The sequence below is a fragment of the Onychostruthus taczanowskii genome, unplaced genomic scaffold, assembly GCF_017590055.1.
Source record: "Onychostruthus taczanowskii isolate IOZ18803 unplaced genomic scaffold, ASM1759005v1 scaffold67, whole genome shotgun sequence".
Classification (NCBI taxonomy): Eukaryota; Metazoa; Chordata; class Aves; order Passeriformes; family Passeridae; genus Onychostruthus; species Onychostruthus taczanowskii.
Window position 1 is genome coordinate 43,937 of NW_024504455.1, and position 25,522 is coordinate 69,458.

General features: G+C 53.2%; 1 protein-coding gene across 1 annotated transcript in view; it reads left to right on the forward strand.

Moving 5' to 3' along the window:
- The first annotated feature begins 6,106 nt into the window (after nucleotides 1-6,106).
- Nucleotides 6,107-25,522, forward strand: part of HUNK (hormonally up-regulated Neu-associated kinase) — a 43,379-nt gene continuing 23,963 nt past the window's right edge. The window contains 3 exon segments of the mRNA XM_041420983.1: nucleotides 6,107-6,294; nucleotides 6,297-6,487; nucleotides 19,604-19,896. Coding sequence (XP_041276917.1) covers nucleotides 6,252-6,294; nucleotides 6,297-6,487; nucleotides 19,604-19,896 — 527 coding nt within the window. The 5' untranslated portion in view covers nucleotides 6,107-6,251.

Sequence of the window (25,522 nt, forward strand, 5' to 3'; positions counted from 1 at the left end):
ATTTGAGGGGAATGTGTGACTGTGTGGAAAGGGAAAGTTCCTGGGCTGGAACACGGTGGGATGCAAAGGAGCTCTCTTGGTTTTCTTGGCTTTTACAGAGATGGGGCAGCTGAGGGGCATTTTAAAAGATTTTATTCCATTTTCAGCCTCGGTGAATAGTGAGACACGAGAGATTTAAAACTCAGTGCCTTTCCATCAGAAGCCAACTCAACGCTCCTCATCTCGGTATTTACATACAAATATACAAAACCATATAAACTTCCCATCGAGTTTTAAAGATCCTTCACAAGCCCAGGTCCCCCAGAGCCGTGGGAGGGAGGCTCTGCAGGGTGGGGAGCAGACCCAAAGCAGCAGAGTGTCCCTGTGAAATGCACATTCCGGGTTTGTTTCCAGCCGGGGATTCCTGTCTCGGCTCTGATGCTGCGAGCCCAAACCCCTGCTTTGGAGCAGAGAGGCAGGAATTTGCTCTTCCCCTCCTCTGAGAGCTATCCTGACAGCTGAGAGCAGCCAGAGAGCTTTGGCTGACACGCCCTGAACTGGAACATCTGGAGAGTGTAGCTCTGCTTTCCCTGTGAAACATCCTCGGCTCAGGAATGTTCTCCTTCTCCAGTGGCCTCCTGCAGCCAGCCACAGGCACTGACCCCGGGGCACAGTGCAAGATGTTAGCCTGGGCTCTGGCAGCCAGGCTCAGGATAACTCATCCCCGGGGAGTCTGGGTGGGATGGTGCTTTTAAACCGTGGCTGTCTGTCCGGGCTGTTCAACAAACTCAACAAAACGCTTTTACAGCAGATAAATGTTCTGAAATAAATAAACCCCTCGGATTTTTGTGCCAAGGGGGTTCTCCGTGCTTTAGTGACCTCTGCCAGGCCTCCCCTCCTGGATCCTGGAAGGGAAGGGTATCCCAAGTGTCTCTGTCCCAGCAGACTGGCACGTGTGGCACGCTCAGGAATAAGCCAACACTGAATTTTTACGTGGAAGCGCTGCAGGTGACAGAAAGGATTTCAGAGTAACTAATAAACTAATAAACACTAAGTAACTAATAAACACTAAGTAACTAATAAACACATTTCTTTTTTTGGAGGGTTCAGCCCAGTTAGTCCTTCTTTTAAGCATGCCAAGTAAAAACCTTGATATTAAATACTTGTTGATTGGAATATGTGTGGAATAATGCCAAGGGCAGGGACACCTTCCACTATCCCAGGTGGCTCCAAGCCCTGCCCAGCCTGGCCTTGGGCACTGCCAGGGATCCAGGGGCAGCCACAGCTCCTCTGGGCCCCCTGTGCCAGGGCCTCCCCTCCCTCCCAAGCATTCCTAATTTAGCACTGAATCTATTAATTTGAAGCTGGTATCACTTCAGAAACGCTTCAGGGGCTGAACACAGGCCAGAGTATTCACCTGTAAATAATTGCAGACTTCATAGCTGGCTTTGCCAGCCCTGAGCCTTTGATGTGGTGCCCACAGCAGGGGAAGGTGCATCCCGAGACCTGAGTGCAGCAGGGTAGCTGTGACTTGTAAACGAGCCTTGCAATCATCATGCAGCAGGTCTGTCCTGGGCACAAAGGAAAACGCTTGGAAAAAATGAATGTTTTCAGGCTGCAGAGCACCCAGATGAATTTTCATAGCTGGGTACCAGACTGCATTCATTTCAAGGTTTTTTAATCTGATTTTCCAGCAGTTCTTTCAGCTGTACAAAAGTCTCTCGTGCTTAAACAAAACATGGGGGGCTTTGTTCCGGGGGGGAATCACTGCTCTGGTCATATTTTAACAAGGTGTTTGGAATATTTCTTGCAAGGAAGCATCTGAATATCTGCTTTTTTTTGACTGAAAAAACACCCCTTGCTAGAGATGCAAGCACACAGCCAGTCCTCGGCTGGGCTCTGAGGAACTGGGATATTTTCTGACCTGTTGCAAGAAAAAGGAGGAGAGTTAGGAGATACAACTGTACATTTTTGGGGGCATCTTGTCCCTGTGGTGTGGCACTGGCAGGAGGGTTTGGAGCAGCAGCAGTCCCTCCTGGGGTGTAAAGCTGTATTTCAAGCCCATCTTTGTCCTCACCAGGCTCTGAAATGGCTCCCAGAGCTCAGGAACACCAGCACTGACCCAAGGAGGCCCCTGCAGGGGCTCTGTCAGCATTCCCCACACCTCAGCCCTTTTCCTGCAGGATGCACTAAAGCCAGGGACTCACAAGGCTCTGGGCTCCCTGTCCTTCACATCTCATCCATCACTGACACCTCGGGCCTTTTGAAAGCTCAGGGCAGTTCCCTACAGCCCTCTGGTGTTCCCTCACGTGCAAAAATGGAACTGAAACCCAAGGTCCCTGAAATTGAGAAATCAAGCTTCCCAATTAACGGAATGTGGGAAAGAATAACAGCGCCAACGCAGCAAAGCCCCTCCAGCCCCTTTGGTACTGAATTCCATTTGCTTTGTGACACCTCCAGTGCTCGGTTTGTGTGCTGGCTGTGGAGGACAGAAGCTGCAAACTGGAGATTCTTCTGGGAGCTCTTCCAGCAGAGCTTTTGGAGGGGCACTGCCAACACGTTTCTGTAAAAGCCACCAAATACTCCCATGCTCACTCAGGTAAATTTGTATGTTTCTGTACACACACACCTGTACATGAATATATAACTATATTCTGAATATTTTTGAGGATGCCATATGTCCAGAGACAAGTTTTAAGCTGATGAATGCTCACCCTGCAACCATGGAGGAGTGAAACACATTAATTCTCCACGCTGGGTTTGGGCAGGCCCCTGTCCCTCAGTGGCATCTGCAGGACCAAGGCACAGGAGTCACAATGTCCTCAGCTGCTCCTGGACATCCTGGCATGTGGAGAGGGCTCTCTTCTCCACTGCTGCCCCTGGTTTGGCTCCTTTTCTTGTGCCAGCAAACACTGGTTCTCCTCTGCCTGAATCCAGGGATTCAAACACCATAAACCCCTTCAAAAATTACCTAAGAACAAATATACTCTCACTTCAAAAAAAATCTCCTTTAAATTAATTTCAACTCTTTAAATCTCCAATACCTGAACCCCAAATATTACAAAATTAAACAGCTGTCAAAACAAACCCCCCCAAAAAACCCCTCAAACCCAAAACCTGCAAAAAAAAAAAAAAAAACCCCAGTTATTTTAAAGCAGGATGAGATAACCTGAAAAGCACAAGCAGTAACATTGGCTTTCTCTGTTTTCAGCCCATCAGCACCGAGTCAGGGTATCTCCTGTGACCTGGCTGAAGTCAGCAGTACCCACTGGCTGCAAAAGGCTGATGTGGCAGGCAAATGTTGAATTTCCACCTTTAATCTGGCCAGGACAGAATGTACTCGGTGCCCTCCCCAATCTCCAGTTCCCAGTAAGGATTCACCCACTGGGGATTGGGCCCAGGGGCCTCAGCCTCCCTCTGTAAAACTCCCAGTCCACAAGCCAATAATCCATTTTACTGCAGTGTTTTGAAAGGCTGGAGATGGCAAAGGACAATGCTCTCAGGGTAACTCTGAATTTCTCTGCTTTTGTGGGAATAAATCAAGCCCTGCATTATTTTTAGCAGCTTGCTATTACAGCTTTTGCAACCCGAAGACAGACTACTGCCTTTAATTCATCAGTAATTTCAACAGTTAATCAGAAAATGTCATTACCTAGAAAGTCTGCAGCTCGAAAGAAAGCACGCTGGAGTTAAATTTAAATTGGAGCGGGGACAGAAATGAGCGCAGCCTTTGATCCCCTTTTCATCCAGACTGCACCCTGATGGGCACAGCTGGACAGGATGGGAATGGGGAGGAGGCAGGGCTCGCCTGGTGAAAGGATACTGGCAACTCATTAACTCCTGGAGCTGAGGCAATTAAAAAGCAATATTGGCTGGCTTCTTTCACAGCTCTCCTCCCGCTCCCTGCAATGGACGTTTCTCGCCAGTTTTATTTTTGAAAGGGGCTGATTTTCAGGTGTTTGACTGCAAAACACGCCATTAACATCTGCTTAATCCTCCAAGCGGCCGAACCACGTTTCTGTCAGCCCAAACAAAGGCACCCAGCTCTGCCTGCCTTCCTCTGAAGGGATATTCATGTAGGCAGGGAAAGAGTCTGGTTGCAGACCCTCTGAGCACAGCCATGTATTTAAACAAGACAGGATGCAGGCTCTTCCCAGCTCTGGAGCAAGCTGTACTTTTCACTCTCCCAGTGTAACTGTAGCCACAGCTCCTCTGGGCCCCCTTTTCCCCCCTCTTTTTTCCCCCTTTTCCCCCCTTTTTTCCCTTTTCCCCACACAGCAATGCTGTTAAACCCCTCCCGTTTGCCATGCTGACCGGAGGAGCTGTGGCACAGAGCCAGGCTCTCCACAGAGCCACCCTGCCTTGCCACTCTGCTCCCCTTCCCTGCGAACACAGGGACAGCCCTGGCGCCTTCCCTCTCCAGCTTTGGTGGAGGAAACCTCACTGAAGCTCCGTCCTGGACGTGTCCTGCCGAAGTTCAGGCCAGCTGCCATCTGCTCGGGCATGATCCTGTGTCCCTGCTCCTTCCCACAAGGCACCAAACCACTCCCAGGTTAGGTCAGAGGACGTTCAGACTCCTGTTTTAGGTGGCAATGTGCTGTCATGCCTGTAAATGTACCCAGTACACGCAATGAGAGGAGATTTTCAATCCAAATTGTTACTGATGGGCTTTGAAGCTTTCCCTTCTCCAGTTTCTGCCTGCTGGGTTTCAGTTTTGTTTGAAATTTCATCTGAAAACATGTATTTCAGTGGAGCATGGTGGTGTGGAGCCAGTTCCAGGGCTCCCAGCACTGGGAATGTGTTTAGCCACTGGGAACGCATTTTGGAGAGGTCACTGAGAGATTCAGACGGTGGAATGTGGCCAGTGGAGACAAAAATCCACGTTAAATGGACAGCAGTGAGATGCAAAATCAGATTTATGTTTTGAGGAGTCAAAAGAGGAGCTTAAAAAGCAGGGAGAGGTGTGTTCACTAGCCCTGGGGTGGGAGCAGGAGCTTGGGATGGGATTGGCATGGGATAGGATGGGATGGGATGGATGGGATGGGATGGGATGGGATGGGATGGGATGGGATGGATGGGATGGGATAGGATGGGATGGGATGGGATGGATGGGATGGGATAGGATGGGATGGATGGGATGGGATGGGATGGGATGGATGGGATGGGATGGGATGGGGAGGCGGCGGGGAAAGAAGCGGGGAGGGGCGGCGCGGAGCGGCGGGGCGCATCGCGCCTCTCCCGCACGGCGGCGAGAAGGACTCGGCCGTGCTGAAGGGAGGAAGGGCACAGCGACACAAAAGCCGCTGGCGGGCAGCAGCGAAGCGGAGGCACACGCAGAGCGAGCCCGGCAGCGCTCTCCGGGTTCATTCCCGGCAGAGATGCGATGCGCTGGGATGCCGGGGGACAGCCGGATGGGCAAAGCCCCGGCTGTGGATCGCAGCTGCTCCCGCCGCGTGCGAGCGGATGAAATCACCGCAAATTCGAACCGGAGCAGCCGCTCCCCCTCCCTCCATCCCTCCGCCCCCTGCCCCGCCGCCGGAGCGGGGAGGAGGCACGGGGGGAGGGCCGGCTCCGAGCAGCGGCGGCAGCACGGGCAACCGCGGCCCGCCCCGCTCCGCTCCGCCCGCCCAGCCCCGCTCCGCTCCACTCCGCCCGGCTCAGCTCCGCCCGGCTCAACTCCGCCCGCTCAGCTCCGCTCCGCTCCTCCCGCTCCACCCGCCCCCCTCAGCTCCGCCCGGCTCAGCTCCGCCCGCTCAGCCCCGCTTCGCTCCACTCCGCCCGCTCAGCTCCGCTCCGCTCCTCCCGCTCCACCCGCCCCCCTCAGCTCCGCCCGGCTCAGCTCCGCCCGCCCAGCCCCGCTTCGCTCCACTCCGCCCGGCTCAGCTCCGCTCCGCTCCTCCCGCTCCGCCCGCCCCGCTCCACTCCGCCCGGCTCAGCTCCGCCCGCTCAGCTCCGCTCCACCCGCCCCGCTCCGCTCCGCCCGGCTCAGCCCCGCTCCGCCCGGCTCAGCTCCACTCCGCCCGGCTCAGCTCCGCCCGCTCAGCCCCGCTCCGCCCGCTCCGCTCCACTCCGCCCGGCTCAGCTCCGCCCGCTCCGCCCGGCTCAGCCCCACTCCGCCCGGCTCAGCTCCACCCGCCCCGCTCAGCCCCGCTCCGCTCCTCCCGCTCCAGCAGTCCGCTCCGCCCCGCGGTCCCTCCGCCGCGCTGCAACTTCGGTGAGCGGCCCGGGGACGCCGCGCGGAGCAGGGCAGGGCAGGGCAGGCGGAGCCGGGCATGCCGGCGGCGGCGGGCGATGGGCTCCTGGGCGAGCCGGCGGCCGTGGCGGCGGGCGGGCGGCGGCGGACGGCGGCTCCTTCCTGGCCGCCTGGCTGAGCGCCGCCGCGCCCCGGGAGCGGCTCCGCGACTTCCAGCACACCAAGAGGGTCGGCAACTACCTGATCGGCAGGAAGCTGGGAGAGGGATCCTTCGCCAAGGTCCGCGAGGGGCTGCATGTGATCACCGGAGAGAAGGTACCGCCGCCTCCGGGAGCCCCCCCGGGGCAGAACGGGGGAGAACGGGGGGCTGGCCGGTGAGCGGGCTGCGCTCAGTCCCTGCCGGCCGGGAGGGTGAGTCCTCGGGAGGATGGAGGAGCCCCCCGGGAGGATCGGGGAGCTTCTCCGGCAGGATGGAGGAGCCCCCCGGAGGATAGAGTAGTCATCCCGGGAGGATGGAGGAGCCCCTGGGAGGATGGTGTCGCTCCTCGGGAGGATGGAGGAGCCCCCCAGGAGGATGGAGGAGCCCCTGGGAGGATGGTGTCGCTCCTCGGGAGGATGGAGGAGCCCCCCAGGAGGATGGAGGAGCCCCCCAGGGAGGATGGTGGAGCTCCTCGGGCAGGATGGAGGAGCCCCCCCGGAGTATAGAGTAGCCATCCCGGGAGGATGGAGGAGCTCCCCTGAGGTGGAGGAGCTCCCCGGGAGGATCGTGGAGCTCCTCCGGCAGGACGGAGTAGCCCCCCGGGAGGATGGAAGAGTTCCTTCTAAGGTGGAGGAGCCCTCCATGAGGATCGTGGAGTTCCTCCGGCAGGATGCAGGAGCCCCCGGGAGGATGGTGGGGCTCCTCCGGCAGGATGGAATAGCCCTCCGGAGGATGGAGGAGCCCCCCTGAGGTGGAGGAGCCCCTCGGAGGATGGAGGAGCCCCCTCGGCTCCACTCATCCCGCTCCTGCCGTTCCCGAGTCCCCGCGGCTCCGCCGGGCGCTCTCCCGCGGAGCTTCCCGCGCTGCAGCCTCGCCTCCCTCTTGCACTACTTCGGCTGCCTTGTCCTGTCTGCTTTTCCTTTAATGTTAACACCTTCCCCCCCCTTGGTTTGCTCACTTTTTCTGGGTTTTTGGTGACGCTCGTGTTGCTGCTGTCGGTACAGCGCACGGCAGATGTGTTCGCAGCTGCAGCCCGCATGGCTCTCCCCCAGCGTGCCGCTCGGCACAGTCCGTGCAGGGGCTCTGCTTTTTGGGTTTTGTCCGGAGCCCTTGGGCGGAGGCTCCTGCCCATCAGCAGGACAGGGTGACAGCGTTATCAGGGGCTTGGCTGGGCGGCGAAGCCAGCGAGGACGAGCCCCCCGAGCCCCCGACAGAGTTGTGCTGCTCTTGTTTATCCACACAACTTCCAAGTGCTGTGAGAAGCGGCTGAGGGAGCTGGGAAGGGGCTGGAGCCCCAGGAGGGGCTGAGGGAGCTGGGAAGGGGCTCAGCCTGGAGAAAAGGAGGCTCAGGGGGGCCCTTGTGGCTCTGCACAACTCCTGACAGGAGGGGACAGCCGGGGGGTCGGGCTGTGCTCCAGGGAACAGGGACAGGAGGAGAGGGAACGGCCTCAGGCTGGGCCAGGGTGGACATCAGCAGGAATTTCCTCATGGAAAAAGGGTTTTAAACAGTGGCAGGGGCTGCCCAGGGCGGTTTGGAGTGCCCATCCCTGGAGGTGTCCCAGGAATGCCTGGAGGTGACATTCAGCGCTCCGCGCTGGGAAAGGGGCACAGCCCGGACTCGGTGTCTCTTCCAGCCGCAGTGACTCTGGGATTCTGTGAGCTCTGGGATTCTGCCTCTCCTGTGTCCCTTGGCAGGGGTTCCCTCCCAGCAGGGTCGCTGCTGGAGCCTCCCCGGGGCGGTGGGGCTGTGGTGGTGTCCTTCCCTGTCGCTGATGGCATTCCTGCACTCCCGGGCAGTTGTTTTTTCATTCCGGTAAATTTGTCACGGAGAGAAATTTCATATGGGGCTCTGAGAATCTCATCGTGTGAAAAATGATAAGGTTTGTGAATATTATCGTCTAGGAATGCAAAAAAAAAAAAAAATAAATGTTGCTCTGCTCTGTTACCAAGCGTGTGCTTCTCCTTGGTAACAGAAACATCCAATGATCCTGCGCTTGATAAAAGGCACATGCACACACACGTCCTCCCCACCTCCACGTTTTGGGCTTGCTACATTTATCTCAGTCTGTTAAGAGGGGAAAAAAATAAAAAAGAGCCACCACACACCCCTCTGTCTCAGCTCCCAGGTCTGCTGCCTGACTCGGTTTTTTTCTCCCTCGGTGTCTCCAATAACACACGCCGTGACAAAGTGACAGGCAGAGCTCAGCGAGTCACCCTTCCTTCCTTCCTGCCGAGCCCTGTCCATCCCTGGGGGCAGGCAGGGACATCTCTGAGCTCTGCCTGACCCAACCCTGCGCTGTGGCACTGCCTGAAGGACCAGCCACGCATCCCAAACTGACGAACCCAATGCCCACCTCCCAGAAATCCACCTCCTCAAGCCCAGCTGTTTGTGGATGAGCTCGAGTTAAGGGTGGGAGAGAAGAGTTATTAAGGATTTGCTTGGCTGAGGTCCCTCTGAGCCCGGGGGGGAGTGCTGCCCATCCCACTGAGGATTTCACCCTGCTGGACCCTCTGCTCTCCTGGGCACATCCTCTGGTGTGGCCCCAGTCATGTCCCACATGGAGCCCACCACGGGGGAGAAGGGAAACATCTGCTCACCCAGCTCCTTCCTGGCAGAGCAGGAGGCTGAGCCTCCAGGGGTGGGGATGGTGGCATGGGGACACAAGTGCCTGCTGGCCACAGAGCAGGGGTGGCCTCTTGGCAGCTGCTCCTGGGGGGACAGAGCCCTGCCCCTGGCTGTGGATTTCAGCCATTCCTTGATCATTTCCACCAGAGCATCCTCCCGTGCCATCCATCCATCCATCAATCCATCCATCCATCCATCCATCCATCCACCCATCCATCCATCCATCCATCCACCCACCCATCCATGCCAGCAGAGCATCCCTGCTCTCCAGCACCAGGCTCTTCTCTTCCTGGTCCCATTGCCACCTTGCTCCTCCCAGGAAGGGAAGGTCACTCCTTAAGAGCCTGACGCTGTCCCCACTTCCATGGTCTGGGGCAGATTTTTGTCTGTAAAGCCACTGTTGAGCCAAGGCCACTGCCTAAATCCAAGAGGATTCCCTGAAGCAGAGCCTTGGTTGTGCTGGGCCAAGGGCACTGCCCAAATTCAGGAGGATTCCCTAAAGCAGAGCCTTGGTTGTGCTGAGCCAAGGGCACTGCCTAAATCCAAGAGGATTCCCTAGAGCAGAGCCTTGGTTGTGCTGAGCCAAGGGCACTGCCCAAATTCAGGAGGATTCCCTGAAGCAGAGCCTTGGTTGTGCTGAGCCAAGGGCACTGCCCAAATTCAGGAGGATTCCCTAAAGCAGAGCCTTGGTTGTGCTGAGCCAAGGGCACTGCCTAAATCCAAGAGGATTCCCTAGAGCAGAGCCTTGGTTGTGCTGAGCCAAGGGCACTGCCCAAATTCAGGAGGATTCCCTGAAGCAGAGCCTTGCCCTGCTGTCTGGGAGCTGTTCTGGCAGAGCCCGGGCCCCTGGGGTCACTGAAATGTCACACTTCAGTAGGGGGGCCCAACAGGTTTGGATTTGCAGCAGACTTTAGCGACTCTGGAGGAGTTAATGTCTCAGAAAATGGTGTGTTTGGGGACGAAATCCCTGGATTAATGGGCCCCCAGCCAGGCTGGGATCCACGGCCCTGGCTCCAGGCGTTGTGCAGGCTCGAGGCGATGCCAGGCGGGTGCCCAAAATCTGCCATGACCTCCCGCTGGCATTCCTGGGAGCTGCAGAGCTCTGCAGGAGGATGGCAGGGTGTTCTGAGGGCCAGGCTCCTCCAGCAGGTGCCCCTGGGGTGACCTGTGTGGGATGGGGCTCAGCAGCTCCTGCCAGCTCAGGAGGGTGAGCTGAGGTCAGCATTTTAAACCTTTCCTTCCCCAGGTTTCTAAACCTTCCCTTCCCAGGATTTTACCTCTGGACTCCATCCCGCACCTCTCACGGTGCTGCTGGTGGTTTGTGCTGCCACAGTGGTATTTTTTTTTTTTTTTTTTTTTTGGCATGTTGTTTCCTGGGCTTGGAAAAGCCCTTGGTGGGGCCTGATGCAATGAAGGGCAGGAGAATCTTGGGCAGATGGTTCTTCCCCTGGCTTTGGAATGGAATATCGCAGCTGTAATCTGACATTTTGGGGTAAAGGGCTGATTTCTCAGCTCCACTCAGGCAGTCTTTAGTGCTAATCCTAAGGAAACACAGCTCCTCTGTGAAGAACAAGCCAATTTGGCTTGAAATTGTGAGAGAGCTGTGGCTGGGTGACTTCGGGAGCCTGTGTGCTCTTGGATTGCTCCAAGTCATTCTCTGGGTGATGGGGATCAGGCAAGGAGATCTCTCTCCTTCATAAAGACAGATATTTTTACAAAAAGAGGTGTAGTTTTAGAAAAATACACTTATTTTTTGCATTCTTAGGGAGCTGAGAGCGCGTTGCCGTCGCTGTGGTGGGGTGATGTGAGAGGCTCTGTTATCACACTCTGTTTTCTGTGCTGCTGTCCCAATAACTCTGAGCAGCATTGTGGGGTGGCAGCACGCTGACAATTCATGAGCCAAAGTTCCTGTAAACAAACCTGAGCCAAGATTATATGGAGCTGCTTTTAGGTGTAATCTTTGGCACTACAAAAAAAAAAAAATTAAAAAAAAAAAAAGTCAGTGAGGCAAATTGACTCATTTGATTTCTCATCCAGGGAAAACTTTGTTTATAATTTCCTCCAGTGCTATTGTTGAGCTGGAACAAGGTGCTTTTTTAGTTACACTTAGTCAAGAGCCTTTCAGCAACAGTGGGAAGCAGTGGCTAAAAATACAATTTACCAGTTTTGCTATGGAGGAAAAGCAATTAATATTAAAAGTGGCCTTTTCACTGAAGAGTTCACGTTCAGAATGCATTTCTTTATTAAAGAGGCAGAGAAAAAATGCAAAGAAAAGGCATATTTGAGCCCCCCCCTCCACGAGGTGCAGAGCAGCCTCCCTGCAGAGACCTGGAAATGCCTCTTTGTGCCACAGAGTTAATTTTGCCAGGAGTAAATTGGCCCTTTCCCTGCCTGTTTCACCACAGGTTGCAGGGAAAGGAGACTTGGTGACTTTTGGGTACATCCCCATGTACAGTTCCAGGATTTCTGCCTGTGGCTTTACCCTTTCTGAGTTTTGGGCTGTCACTTTCAAGCCATCCTGCCCAGCACATGGGTCAGCAGGCTGCCTCACTGCAGACAAAAGTTGATTTTCTAGGGTGTTTGCAGGTCTTTCAGTTCAACCTTTTCCTCCTTCCTCCCTCCCAGGTGTTGTGAGGCTGCAGGTAGAACTGTGAGACCTTCATTGTTGTCAGGGCATCAGAGGGCAAAGCTGCAGGATTGCAGTTTGAAATTTGATCTGGTTTTTTTTCTTCCTGCAGTGATACTCGTATATCAGTTTCCTGGATGGGTTTGTTCTCTCACTTACGTTTAGTCATTTTATCTTTACCTGTTCAACATATTTTCAGATTTTATCTCCATCCAATTTTTTTTTTTTTTTTAAATGAAAAGCTTATTTTGAAAAGCCCTGACTGTGAATCCACAGGGTGGCTTTTTCCAGGATCTGTTCCCCTTTATTAAAGAGCTGCCAACTGTTGCACCTGCCTGATGTGCCACCCTCAATCTCGTGCACCGAGGAAACAAAGCCAGGCTGTTTCTGCAGCCTGCATTTTGACATTTCCTTGCTCCTAGGTGTTGGCTTTCGCAGCTTTTCTACTTTTTGGGTCAGAATTCGTGCTCCACGCACGCTCCAGGGAAGGTTCTGGAGGGCAGGACCAGGCTGGTGTGTCACTGGGGTGTTCCCTGCCGGGTGAGATGGAGCTGGCAGAGCTGCAGCAGAAGGCAGAGTGGAGCTGATGTGCTGCTCAGCCTTGAGAACAACCAGGTGAAAATTGGGTTTACAGCCGTGCTCTTCCCTCTGTCCCTGTCCTGTGTGGAGCAGGAATGAGCTGGGCTGGGCCAGGAGCCTGTTCATTTATGCACAGTCTGACTTCCAGAAAGATTCCCTTCGTGTTCTCCATGAGGCAGCCTGTTCTGCAGTGAGCTGAAGGGATGCACATGTGGCAGCTCCTTATCCTCTTGAGATAATCTGCTTCCAGGTTTGCACTCAGCAGTTCTGAGGATGCCTCCTGTCAGCAGCGTGCTGCTTTTTTTTTTTGTTACCCTTGCAGGATGCAGCGGTTGGGGTTGAGCTGACGCCGGGTGACGCTCACATCTGGATCCCCACGTTTGTTCCTGCAGGTCTGGTGGTTTTAACTGGTTTGGTAGAGCTGTGTGCCCGTCTCCAGAGGCATGTGAAGGTCCTGGCAGCGAGAGCAGCTCTGCCTTGTGCCTCTGTCTCCTGTGGCAGCAGTCACCTGCAGGCTGCAGCTCCTTGCATTTCAGCAGACGCAGCATCTCTGCCCTCGGGAGCTGGGAAAGGGGAGGTTGTTGATGAGCAGCACGAGGATGTCACCCTGGCAGGAGAGCAGGGTCACAAACCTTGTGGTGGCTGAGCTGTGACAGCCTGCCTGAACCCCGAGCTGCTGAGGGCAGAGGCACAGGAACGAGCTGAAGGTTTCTGAGCTGGGGGTTCACAGCTGGCTCTGCTGCTTCTCCAGGGCATGAGAGGCATCCAGGCTGCCCAGAGCCAAGAGTGGGGATGTGTCAGCCAGGAGGTGAACTGGGGCAGGGCTGGTGCTCACCTGGCAGTGTGGGGTACTGATGCTGCTGCTTTGGACGTGTAGGACCCAGGAGAAATGTGTTTTGTGGGGGTTTCTTTTCAGAGAGGCTGGGTGGGGGCACTGTGTGAGCCTGCCTGCCTCCAAAGCATCTCCTGCTGGTCCCTGAGCTGTCACCTGGGCTCTGGCAGTGCTGGCAGAGAGCAGGGTCAGACCTCATCCTCATGGAAAGGGCCTGGGAGGAGCCATCCCAGGGAAACCACCCGGGAAAAATTCACAAAAGCTGAGCAAAGTCTCCTTTTGTGTCAGTGTTTGCTCTGGGTTCAGCACCTTTGGTGCTGCACCCACGGTGCTTCTCATTTGCCATGTGAGATCAGAGCACAGCGAGGAAAACCACTGCAACAAAGAGAACTAAAAAAAGCCAAGTTATATAAAATAAAGTTCCTTTGCTCTCTGTCTGTTGTGGAAGATTGTCATGGAAACATTTTTTTATTTTTTTTTTCAGAGAATAAATTCGTTTTCTGTGAATAATGTCCACAGAGCTGAGGGAGAGAGCGTATTATTTATATAGAAAATCTTTCCTGGAGACACTTTTTTCCTGGCTCCTGGCAGTTGTAAATGTTTTATGTGCTGTGTTCTAAATCACTACAAAGGAGGGTATTACCTGGGCCTCAAGAGCAGGGGCTCAGGGGATGGGCTTGTTGGGTTTTCTCTTCCCTAAAGCCAGAGAGCTGAGTTGGCATTAAGGGGCACTTGGCCTTCCTTAACTCCAGCTCTGCTAAAATGTGGAGCAGGGGCTGTTTAATGGGAAACACACCCCACGAGCAGGGAGATGGGAAGATGTTGGCTGCTGGTGTTAGGAGGGTGAGCTGTGGCTCATTTTCCCTTTGGAAAGTCTGCTGCTCCCACCTTGAGTTTAGAGCTTTCCTGCAGTGTTTTGTCCTGTCAGTCTTCCTTAGGAGTGGGGGTCAAAGAGCCCTTTTTTGAGAAAACAGGGAGATTTTGGACAGCAGAAGGATATTTCTGCAAGGCAAACCCATCTGTCCCAGGCACTCAGAGACAAGAGTGCTCCTTGCAGGAAATGTCTCCGGCCTGGAGGCTGCTTTTGACAGGGATCTGTAAGGATTTCTCCTGGAAGCTCTTAGTGCATCCTCGTGGATGTCTGTGCCTGGCTTTCTGCCACCACTACTTCCATCAGTCTCTGTGTAATCTCTCTTGACTCGTGCAGATATCCTGAGAGGCCAGGGAGGTAAAAATGCGCAGCCCTCCCTCAGGGCTGCCCATTAATCAGCCGACCAGGAGGGCACTGAAAGGTTGCTGGAAGTGATTTCTTTCTGCCAAAGGCCAGACAGATCCCCACTGTGACCCCCTCGAGATAAGCCATAGCCCAAGTTCCTCCCCATGGATGGGGTTGTTCTGGGTTCCTGCTCCCCAGGCAGGCTCTGGAATCTGTGCCTGGTACAGATGCTGCTGCTTTGGACTCGTAGGACCAAGGAGAAATGTGTTTTATGGGGGTTTCTTTTCAGAGTGGCTGTGTCAGCCCACCTGCCTCCAAAGCATCTCCTGCTGGTGCCTGAGCTGTGAAAGCCTGGCTGTTCCAGGGATGCTGAGAGGCCAGGATATGTCTGTCTGTCCCTGTTTGGACAAGGAGGAACAGGAGATGAGAGGGAAAGGGCAGCTGGCTCTATGGAAACAGCAGAGCAGAGCCCCAGGGAAGGATAATCACAGCTGCCTGTGGAACATGGCACAAAGTTCCCCATAAATATGATGTGAGGTAACAGAATGTTGAAGAGGAACAGCCCAATTTACCTTTTGGGATGTGCATTTTAATTTTGTTGAAGAGCTTTCTCTTATCAGAAATCTTTCCCCCATGCAGGTGCTTGCAGGAAATCATCGAGTCAGTGCTTGGCATTCTCTTAATTAAACATTCATTTTGAGCTTCAGTCAGTAACTACAGCTAACAGCTCTAGGACCTCAGACTGTTCTGAAGCTCTTCTCAGAACTCTTTCCAAGACTTCAGCATAATTTTTAATTATTGGATACACCAGAACTGGATAGAGCACTCCAATAATAGCCCCCAGTGCCTCGGACAGGTGTCATTAATACCTTTCCTTTCCTACCAAATACATCCTGCTTATGCTTTTGGGGATTATGTTTCAGTTGGCTGTGGCACCAAGAGGCTTTAGGTTCATTTGCTTATCTGAAGTCCTCCTGAGTCCCTTTCTACCCCTTTCTGTCATGTTTGGGCTGCAGGGAATTGGTGGGATGCTGTTTTCACCCCCTGGCAATCAGATTCTTTCCCTCCGGGCTAGCAGGAGTGCAAAGCACATGAGTGAATGTACTGAGAGCTGCTCTTGTCTGGAGGAGTTTCTGTGTCCTCAGGGGCTGATTCCCAGCTTTCCTGGCTGGCTCTGGCCTGCCAGCAGAGCCAGTGGCCTTCTGCCTGCTGGGACGTTTATCCTGCCTCGTCTGCAGCAGCTGGGCTCGTGCACTGCTACACCCCGAACTCTTGGCTTAAAAGAAAATATTTCAGCAGCAGAGACTCCTCCCTACCTTTCCTGATTGCTGATTTTACCACAGTTAGAGCAGATGCTGAAACACCCTTTTCTGCAGTGCTTTATTTCCTAAGACACTGGAACTTGCTGCATAAAAAGCCCACATTCCTTTACTGCTCTGTAAAATTTGCTAAGCTGTAGCAGTTAGAGAAAAGAATAAACTCTACCCAGAGAATGAAATTGGCATTTTCTAGTCCTTGGATTCGGTTGTGATGAACAACTTGTTCTGTGCCTGGCTGGGTGATTGCCCACAAAGAGACGTCCTTGGAGGGGTTGATTTTGGGGCTGTGCTGACAATTGTGCAGGCTTCAGAGTTAGGTCTGTTTAATGTGATTTGAATTGGCCACCCAAAATCACCAGCTGCTTTTGAAAAGGGAGCTCAGATTCTTGTGGTGAGAACAGTGGTAAATACAAAGCAAGCTGCAAGTGAAGCCAGACAGCTATGGCTGGAAATAAGAGAGGAAAGAAACTGAATTTATTGCTGCCTTGGGCAGCAATAGAAGCCCAAGAAGAGCAAAAAGAAAAAAGCTGGAGATGGACTTGCAGTACTGATGGCTGCAAAGTCTCTCTGCGGTCTGGCTCTTTGTCTCATTCTCCTGGCTGAGGTCAAACTGGACAGTAAAGGTTTGTGATTTGGGTGCAGAAGCCCAAGTTTGTGATTTGGGTGCAGAAGCCCAAGTCTGTGATTTGGGTGCAGAAGCCCAAGTCTGTGATTTGGGTGCAGAAGCCCAAGCTCTCTTTGCCAGCTCTGAGCTGCCTTGGCATGGGCAGGATGCTCCAGGATGGTGCTGGGTGTCAGTGCTGCTGCCGTGCTGGCACCATGGCAGGCAGCTCTGCCAGAAGGAGACCCTGGGGGAAAAAAAAAGGAGGAAAAAGGCAGGGGGCTGTCCCTCCAACAGTGAAATAGTCCCTTTGATAGTTGGAGCTGCTTCTCTGGTGCTCTGTTGGTCTCCTGGCCAAATCCCACAGTTCTTGCTGGATTCTTTTTCCAGCCAGTTTGCTCTCAGCTGAGCTGAGCTCCCTTTGGCAGCAGCCAGCAGGAGCTGCCTCCCTCTCCGGCTCAGAACTCGCAGAAGGAAACAATCCAGGCTGCTGGGTAAGTGGGGAGAGCTCTTCAAAAGCCCTCAAAATGTCACACCCTGATTTTGCAAGGCCGTCCCCTGTTCTCTGCAGAGTTAAACTTGTCAGAACATTATCTGCCGAGCTGGGGCCGCTGCAGTGGGAGTGCTCCTGCAGTTGTTTTTGCAGGAATCTGACCTGGGCATAGCTCAGGAGCTCAGAGTGAGGGAAGCAGCAGAGCTAAACTGCCCTCTGGGCAAGCTAATCCCTGCAGGAGCACAGCTGGGTTTTCCCAAGTGTTGCTTGGGTGGCAGAGGGATGAGGATGGCTTGGATTTCTCGCTGAGCACCTGGAGGTTCCTCCTGCCCTCAGCAGCAGGTCTGGGGAGCTGCCCAACAGGAGCTGGTGCCTCCTGGATGGCCACAGGGATGGGGACACCCCCAGGACGAGTGTGACCCCCCCTTCCCTGCCTCGTGGCCGTTCCACGCTGCGGACAGAGGGCGTGCAAAAAGTGTCATCTCCGCTGGCAGCGGCTCCCAGATTTCTCCAGGCAACGTTTGCTCCTCGAAGCCGTTTCTTCCCAGGTTTATTTTTTCCCCTGGGGGCCTTGCTGGGAGCGTTTCTGTGCAGTTTGGTGGCAGGCAGCTCCGGCCTCCCCCGCCTGTGTCTGGCTGGGGTTCTGGAGCATCCCCGGGCAGGAGCTGGCAGTGTCCCCGTGCCCGTGCCAGGGGGACACGTTCTGCTCCGTGCCTGGCACACGTGGAGCTGCAGCCCCTCTGCCCTGCAGCCTCTCCTCCAGGCAGAGCAGAGCTGCTGGCCCTGCCCTAGCCCAGGCTCCTGCGGGCTTTAGCCCAACCTGGAGGGTTTTTGGAGAGGAGCAGCAGTTGCTCATCTGATGTGTCACAGCAGAACCTTCAGGAAAGTAATTCATTCCAACAGTGTGATTCTAGGACTCAGGAACCAAAAATATGGGCTATTACTCATCTTTGTATCTCATAACACAGAATAACCTGAGCCATTTATCTATTTACACAGCAGAGCTTTAGCCAAAAGCAGAATGTCAAGAGCCACTGTTGCTACATATTGAGAGTAATTGCTTGCTTTATAATTTATTTTTTTATTTCTGTGCCAGTGTTGGCCAGGAACTCGAGTCAGGAGACTTGAGTTAGGCATGGTACAGAGACAAAGAGCCCCTCCTTGAAGCTTGGGAGAGCAGAGCTGAGTAATTGGCATGTCTTGAGTGGGCTGTGAAAGCCCCCGTGTGTTTGTTTGATGATTACCCAACATCTACAGTATTTTCTCTCCCAAACGCTTTTCCCCTTCTGCATGAATGAAATTTCCAGGTGCTTGCACACACATCCACCCTGCACAGGAGGCTCTGTGTGTTAAGTGTGCCTGGGCACATTTGGTCCTCTCTTCCCTTGCTCTACCTGAACTCAAAATCAGGGGTATTCAGCTAAGTCAGCCCTGGGGTACCTCTGTGCAGAGTTTGATCCCTAGAACTGGGTATTGCTGGAGCAAATCTGCTGTTCCCACCTTGGCCAGCTCTGCCAGCTGGGCAGGGGGATCTCTTGGACCTGAGGGAAGGGGGGAAGGTGGCTCAGAGCTGGGGTGAATCCCACGCTGCCTTGCTTGTGTGCTGGGATTGGTGCCTGGCAAGTGTCCAAATTAGGGGAAAAGTTTGTCCTTAAGGCACAGAAAGCCAATTCTTGGTGGTGGTGGAGGTGTCCTCCATGGCTGGCTCTGTCCTCTGTGTGCAGGATGTTGCTGCACCCCCACAGCTGAGCAGCACACGTGGGCATTATAATGTGCTTTTTTCTGCCCGTGAATTAGGGGTGCCTTGCCTATATGAGTAACAGATTGCTGCTCCATACTGCTACCACTCCACGAAGCAGTTTTGTACCTTGCAGCTGTGATATATGCCAGCTTTTAATATTTTTTTTTAACTTTTGCAGAGATTTTGTTGTGCTGCCAGCTGTACAGTGTGGTATCTCGTGTTTGTGTGACCTGTGCATCTGTTTGTTCTCACCAGAGTAACTCCTGTTTGCTGTCTAAATACTCCATGCAAGCCTCTGTGCTCAGTCCCACCTCATTAGCTGAAAGAATGTACTAATTTAAGTCTGTTTCCTTGGTGAATCACCTGGGGCTCTCAGAAGGGCTGAATCCAGCTCTGATTTACCTGTTGTTTTGTCTGATGGCTAAATGATGTCTCTAATGTGAGTAGTCAGCAGTGCAGCTGCCAGGTGCTCATGGTGCAGAGAGAGGGGAGGTGCAGATGACCCTGAGCATTTCCAGGGATCCAGGGGCAGCCACATCTTCTCTGGGCATCCTGTGCCTCAGCACCCTCACAGCCAGGAATTCCTTCCCAATATCCCATCTAGCTCTTCCCTCTGGCATTTTGGAGCCATTCCCCTTGCCCTTGTCCCAAGCTCCCAGGAGAGAGAAAAAGCAGAAGAAAGAAATGTGCCAAGAGAGTGGTACCAAGGTGGTTTTGTTTTTCTCAGTACCTTTTTATGCAAATCATGCAAAGCCAACACTTGACTGTAGTTTAAGGAAATTGTAATGAGAGGATATCATCTCCAGTCGTGTATTGGAAGGCAGGAAAAGCCAAAAGCAACACTTAAAAGTTGTAAACACCAGCCTGGAGGCTTTCTGAGTAAGCAGCTGCAATGAACGCCCAGCCTGAAGCTGTCAAGTGTTTGTGGGTGGTTAGTGGGACTGTCCCCTCTCCTTTGTCCCTGCTTTCCCTGCAGGGATTTTGGACTGTCACTGTACAAGGAAGGAAAGGATGGAGCAGTCAGTGGGGTTGGAAGAGCAGCTCTTCTTCCTCTGACCCGTGCAGCTGTGCCTGCAGCGTGCCAGCTGGGAGGGGCATCCTTGTGACTTCTGGGTGTTTCTAATGGCTCTTTATACGGGCTTGGAGCAACAAGTGATCGATGTGGCAGCTAACAGCCCCCTGTCCTGCTCCCTCCTTAGGTGGCAGTGAAAGTGATTGACAAGAAGAGGGCCAAGAAGGACACGTATGTCACCAAGAACCTGCGGCGCGAGGGCCAGATCCAGCAGATGATCCGCCACCCCAACATCGCCCAGCTGCTGGACATCCTGGAGACTGAGAACAGCTACTACCTGGTCATGGAGCTGTGCCCCGGGGGCAACCTGATGCACAAGATCTACGAGAAGAAGAGGCTGGAGGAGCACGAAGCCCGCAAGTACATCCGGCAGCTCATCCTGGCCGTGGAGCACCTGCACCGGGCTGGGGTCGTGCACAGGTGAGCTGGGAGAGCCCCTGTGCTGCTGGAGCTGCTGCCAGCTCCTCCCAGTGCTGCTGCAAGAGTTCCTCGTGCTCCTGAGAGCTTGGTGGCTGCTCCTGGTGCTGGTGTTTGGGTGCTCTTCCCTTGGGCATTAAGCGGTACCTGCAGAGAGCATCAGCAGCTCCTCAAAAGCAGCAGCTCCAGCACAGGAGCTGGGCTCCATCATCCTCATGGATCCCTTCCAGCCCGGGATGTTCTGTGGTTCTGTGTCAGTAAACATTGCCAGCACTCCCCAAAGCTCTGCTCCAACAGGGGAGCAGGAGGAAACAATGAATTATTTCACTGTTTCTTCCAGAAGGTGTTTGTACAATCTCTTGTGCCACTGGTGCAAGTACAGCAGTGTGGGGGCTGGGCTGGTTTGCCCAAAGCCTGGCACTGCCAGGGCTGGCACAAAGCCTCAGTGGCACCACTGCAGTCCCTGGCTCCTGCTTCCCTGCTCTTTGCACTTGTGCATCACCTTGGCAGGGCCTCACAGGACGGAGAGAGCCAGAGCTGCTGCAGTGCAGCACCACCTCCTTCCTTAGCACCTTCATCCACGGAACCACAGGACATGCTGGGTTGGAAGGACCCCCAGGGATCATCCAGCCCAACTCCTGGCCCTGCTCAGGACACCCCAAAAATCCCACCCTGTGCCTGCCAGCATTTTCCAGTGTTCTGGGCAGAGTTGGGGGATGCCACACGATCCAGTTTGCCCAGAGTGCCACAGGACTCCTCATTTGGTACCTGCTGTTTGACATGTTGGCTTTGATAACTATTAATTTTAAGCATTTTCCAGCCACTCCTTGAGCTCTGTGTGTGAGCAGGATGTGCATCCATCTCCTGGCCAGGGGGATGCTGTGCAGTTAGGAGCTCACCTGGGGGAGCAGGAGAAGCTCAGCAGAGAGGAAGCTGATGAATGAAGAGTGCCTGAAGCCCCTGAGCAGCAGTGGGGAGATGTCACGTGCGACTGCCTGTCCCTGTACCTTTCTCCTCTCTGTGCTCTCTGCTGCCATGGAGACAGGAGGGTGGTGGGCTGGCTGGGCCTTTGGAGCCAGCATCTCTGCTCTCCTGTTCCTAGGTGTATTTTTAGGGAGCTGTGCTAAGAAGGAGGCTCTGCTTTCTAAATTTGGGCCAGCTGGTGTTAAGTCTGGACTCCCACACAGTTCCCATATGATGCTGAGCAAGTTGTGTGGGCCCCATCCATCCTCCTGGGCTCTGTGGGCACGCTGCAGGAGCCAGACATCTGAATGCTTTTCAGGATCTGGCTCTGCAGCTCCCGGGCTCCTCTGGCTGCTCAGGAGGTGGGGAGCTGCCCACAGCCTGCCCCTCCCTCCAGCTGTGCCCAGCTGTGTGCTGAGCTGCCCACCACTGTGCAGCGTGGGTGCAGCTGCCTCCCTGGAGCTCCATGTGCTCTGAGAGCTGCTTTTTTCCTTGTCCTGGGTCTCTGAGTGTTCCCTGTGACCCACCAGGGATAATGCCATGTGCACAGGCTGCCTCTGGTCACACCTCCAGCTACAGTTCAGGTGCCACTGTAATAGAAATATTTGAGCAGCCACCAGGTTCTCTGTCAGCCTCAAAACTGCTGATCTCTTTAAATTATTAAGCCCACAGCTTGAGGCAGGGAGAAGGAAGAAGTTTGCTTGCTGCTTTCAGAGATCAGTTGACACCCAGTATTTAAAGAGAGGCAGAGATAAAGGAAATAAATCAAGTTTCTGAGATGGGCAGAGGAAAACAAGGCAGGAAGAGATGAACATGTTTTAAGAGCAGGATTGGGTCAGCAGCAGCAATTCCTCTCCCTGCAAAATTCACCTTCTGCACAGTGGCCAAGGCACTTACAGGGGGCTGGCAGGCTTGGCTTTGATCCTGTTCTCTTTCAGAGAGGACTCAAACCCACATTCTGTACAAAAATAGCCTGTTCCCTAAGCACAGGCTGGAATCAACAGGCTGTGGTGGTGAGAAGGAGGCAAGGCTTTGGGGCCAGGGAGAGCCTGGGTGTCTGAGTGGATGCTGAGTTCCTGAGTGGATGCTGAGTTCCTGTGGGGATGCTGAGTTGCCCTGTGGATGCTGAGTTCCTGGGTGGATGCTGAGTTCCCCTGTGGATGCTGGGTTCCTGAGTGGATGCTGAGTTCCTGAGTGGATGCTGAGTTCCCCTGTGGATGCTGAGTTCCCCTGTGGATGCTGAGTTCCTGTGTGCATGCTGAGTTCCCCTGTGGGTGCTGAGTTCCTGTGGATGCTGAGTTCCTGAGTGGATGCTGAGTTCCCCTGTGGATGCTGAGTTCCCCTGTGGATGCTGCAGGTTTGGCTGTGCCCCCTCCCCTCTCTGTGCCCTTAGCACAGCTGCAGAGGCTGTGGGAGGAGGCAGCAGCAGCCCTGAGGGCAGTGTGACAGTGCTGGGCTTCCTCTGGCAGCTGAGTTCTGTCTGTCCAGCCCTGAATTAATCCCTGCCCCTTCCTGCATCCACCCTGTTTCTCACATCACTGAGCTGCTCCTTGGGAGGCCCCCACGCCGTGAATGAGCAGGTCTAATTCTGCCCAAACTGACAGAATCATATCTGCAAGTATTTTCTCTGGCTTAACCCATTCCATGAGTTGCCTTCCTCTGCAAGCAAAGGGTGAAGAGCAGTGTGGAGATGCAGGAAAAGCCCTGGTGGTGTGATCTGGATTTCTCCTCCTGCCTCCCTCTGAGCAAGTGAGGGAGGAAAATTAACAATTACCTCAGGAGTTGTCCTTCAGCATCTCGGGCCTCTGACTGTGGCAGCTCTAAAAACAGGCTGCTCAATCAGCTACTGAGGGAGGGAAAAAATAGTGCAGGAGTCTGATTCATTCTCTGCCTGGCTGCAGTGGCAGTGTTCCGTTATTGTTGTTGTTGTTATTTTTATTTTTGCAGCAGGTAAAAATACCAGCACTTCCATGTGCCTGGTGATGCGGGGATGCTGCACTTGGCCACGTGTGGAGCAAACTGCAGCATCCCCAGCCAGAAAAGGAGCTGCTGGTTGTCCCTCCAAATGCTTCCCATGGAATGGGGCAGGGCCCTGAAAAGCTTTTTGGTGGCATTTTTTTGTTCTATTGCAAGCCAAAGAAATGGCAGGTTTTGTCAGCGTTGTTTGGGGAGTGCTGTGGATGGCTTAGCCTGTTCCACCTGGGGTGGAAAAGCCCAGATGGAATGACAGTTCCATGAAATTTGCCTGTGTTTTTTGATGGGTATTGCTCAGAAAGCTGCGTGGCTTACAGCCCAGAGGAGCACTCAGATCACTGCTCTTTGGACAAGGGCAGGCACCCAGAATTCAGTGGAAATGCTTTTGTTCATGCTTTTGTTAAGAGGCACTGATGTGTGAGCAGCCTAAAATTAAAGAACTCCCAAGAAACTTCATTTTTATTTAGAGGTGTAAAAATACCCCCCAAACTAATTTTTGACTGTGTAGATGTATTTTAAAGTTCTAAATGTGTCATCTGCTGAGGTGGGTGAAGTCTGCAAGTTCCAGAGTGCAGAAGCTGCTGCATCTTTGGTGAGGGGTGCCCAGGGTTCAGAGCTCACTGAAAGCAAAATGCCACTCTTCTATTTATAATTCCATGTTATCATTTGGGTTGCTTTCCCTCTATCAGGAGAGCTGGTTGGTAGCTGCTAAAAATATGCTTGCAACGAGCTCAGCTGTGAATCAGGTGGGAATATTTATCTTTTCCTCTGCCAGAGGGAAACAGAACCAAATGGCAGGGTCTGGTGAAGCTTTCTCTTGGCAGAGGGTGTTTACACAGGTCCTCGTGCTGTCAGAAAGCAGCATGAGCAGTGAGCCCTCTGGGAGCACAGAGACAGCAGGGAAAATGAAGTGAAAGCCTTGATGCTTGCCTCTGCATCCCACAGGAAATTCTCAGCCACCCTTTTAAAGTCATTTTGACACAACTCAGTCCCATTCAGTGCAATTACTGTCAGGTTGTCAGAGGGAAGCATTGAATGGTGTATTGGTGGCAAAGCTGGCTGGCTGCATTCCCCTTTTCCTGCCCTCCTGGCAGCAGATTTTGCCTTCCACTGCCGTTTGGTGATGAGAAGCAGGTCAGGAGTTTGAAGGAGATGAAAACCCCGGAGCTGTGGGCAGAGCTAGGGGATGCCACACGCTGCAGTTTGCTCAGAGTGCCACAGGGTTCCTGGTTTGGGACCTGCTGTTTGACATGCTGGCTTTGATAACTTGCAGCCTTTAATTGTCAGTGCCAGCAGGCTGGCTGCTGCTGCTGCAATATTTGTGACAGGTCCTGCTCTGCAGAGCAAACTCTCCTTTTGAAGCACAGAGCTGGTTCCTTCTCTACTTCATCTCAGATCTCAGAGCTACCTTTGGCCATTCTCCCTTGGAGTGCTCTGCTGTGACAAACTAAATGTCATTTTAGTGAGGACAGTGGGCCACATTCCTCTTTTACAGAGGCAGACACGTGGAATCCAGTGGCAGAAGAGCTGGGATCAATAATATTTTGATATCAAAGCCTTTGAAATGTGCATTGGTACATAAATGTGATGATGAATCCGAATTTCTGCAACCTCTCCAGCTCTTGCACAAGGCTTGGCCTTGAGGTTTGATGGTTAAGAAGTGATTTTCTGTGATTAAAAATAAGATTCAGGGGCGAGCAGCCAGCCACTGCTGCTGTGCAGCTGCTTGCTGGTGAAACCTTCCTTCTCATCCTTCCTCCCCCAGACAAGAAACAAAGTGTGAAATGCAAAACTTCCCTTTTGCAGCCTGCCATGGCGTGGAATAAACTGCTGTGGGAGCAGCTCGTGGGGTCACTTGCTCCAGGAATTCACTTGTGTTCCTCTCTGGGGGCACTTGGGGTTTCCAGGGTGGTCCAAAGGGATAAACCAGCCCCAAACACAGCAAAACAAACTCCCAAAGGAACTCAGCCCACAGAGATGGTGTATTTTAAATCCAGGGAATGCCAACTGTGTGCTGCCAGCTCCACGAGCTGAGGAGACAGAAATATCTGCTGTGGGAATGCAGCTTGGCCTTCCTTGCCTTCATTATTCCCAGATTTCACTGATTTGTCCCATAGTTAGACAGTCCCAGCAGCAGGGAACCAATCCCTTAGGCAGAGGTGGCACTTCTTGTTCCTTTTGCATTTAATGCCTGAGACTGTATTTAAGTTTTTCAGCAATGAATGCTGAGAATTGGCTTATGGGGGGAAAACCCATAAATAATCCTGTAGTCATGGGGGGGGTTAGGTTTTTTTGTTTGTTTGTTTGTTTGTTTTTTGGGGGTTTTTTATTGCTTGTTTGGTGGATTTTTTGTTTGTTTGTTTGGGTTTTTTGTTGGATTTTTTTTGTGGTTTCTTTGGGGTTTTTTTTGTTTGTTTTCATTTGTTGGTTTGGGGTTTTTTTGGGTTTTTTTTTTTTGTTTTGTTTTGTTTTTAGGTTTTTTTGTGGAGTTTGTTGGTTTGGGGTTTTTTTTTGAGGAGCTATGACAGTAAAGGAACTAGATCAGATTTACTTCAGGGAGGGAAACTGAAAATACCCAGAGTTCCTGCTTTGTTGCAGGGAAAAAGAAACACCATTGCCCCCAAAAGTGTTTGGAGGCCTGCATTTCATGCACAGTGGGATAAAGGGTTTGGGACATGAAAGGCAAATAAGA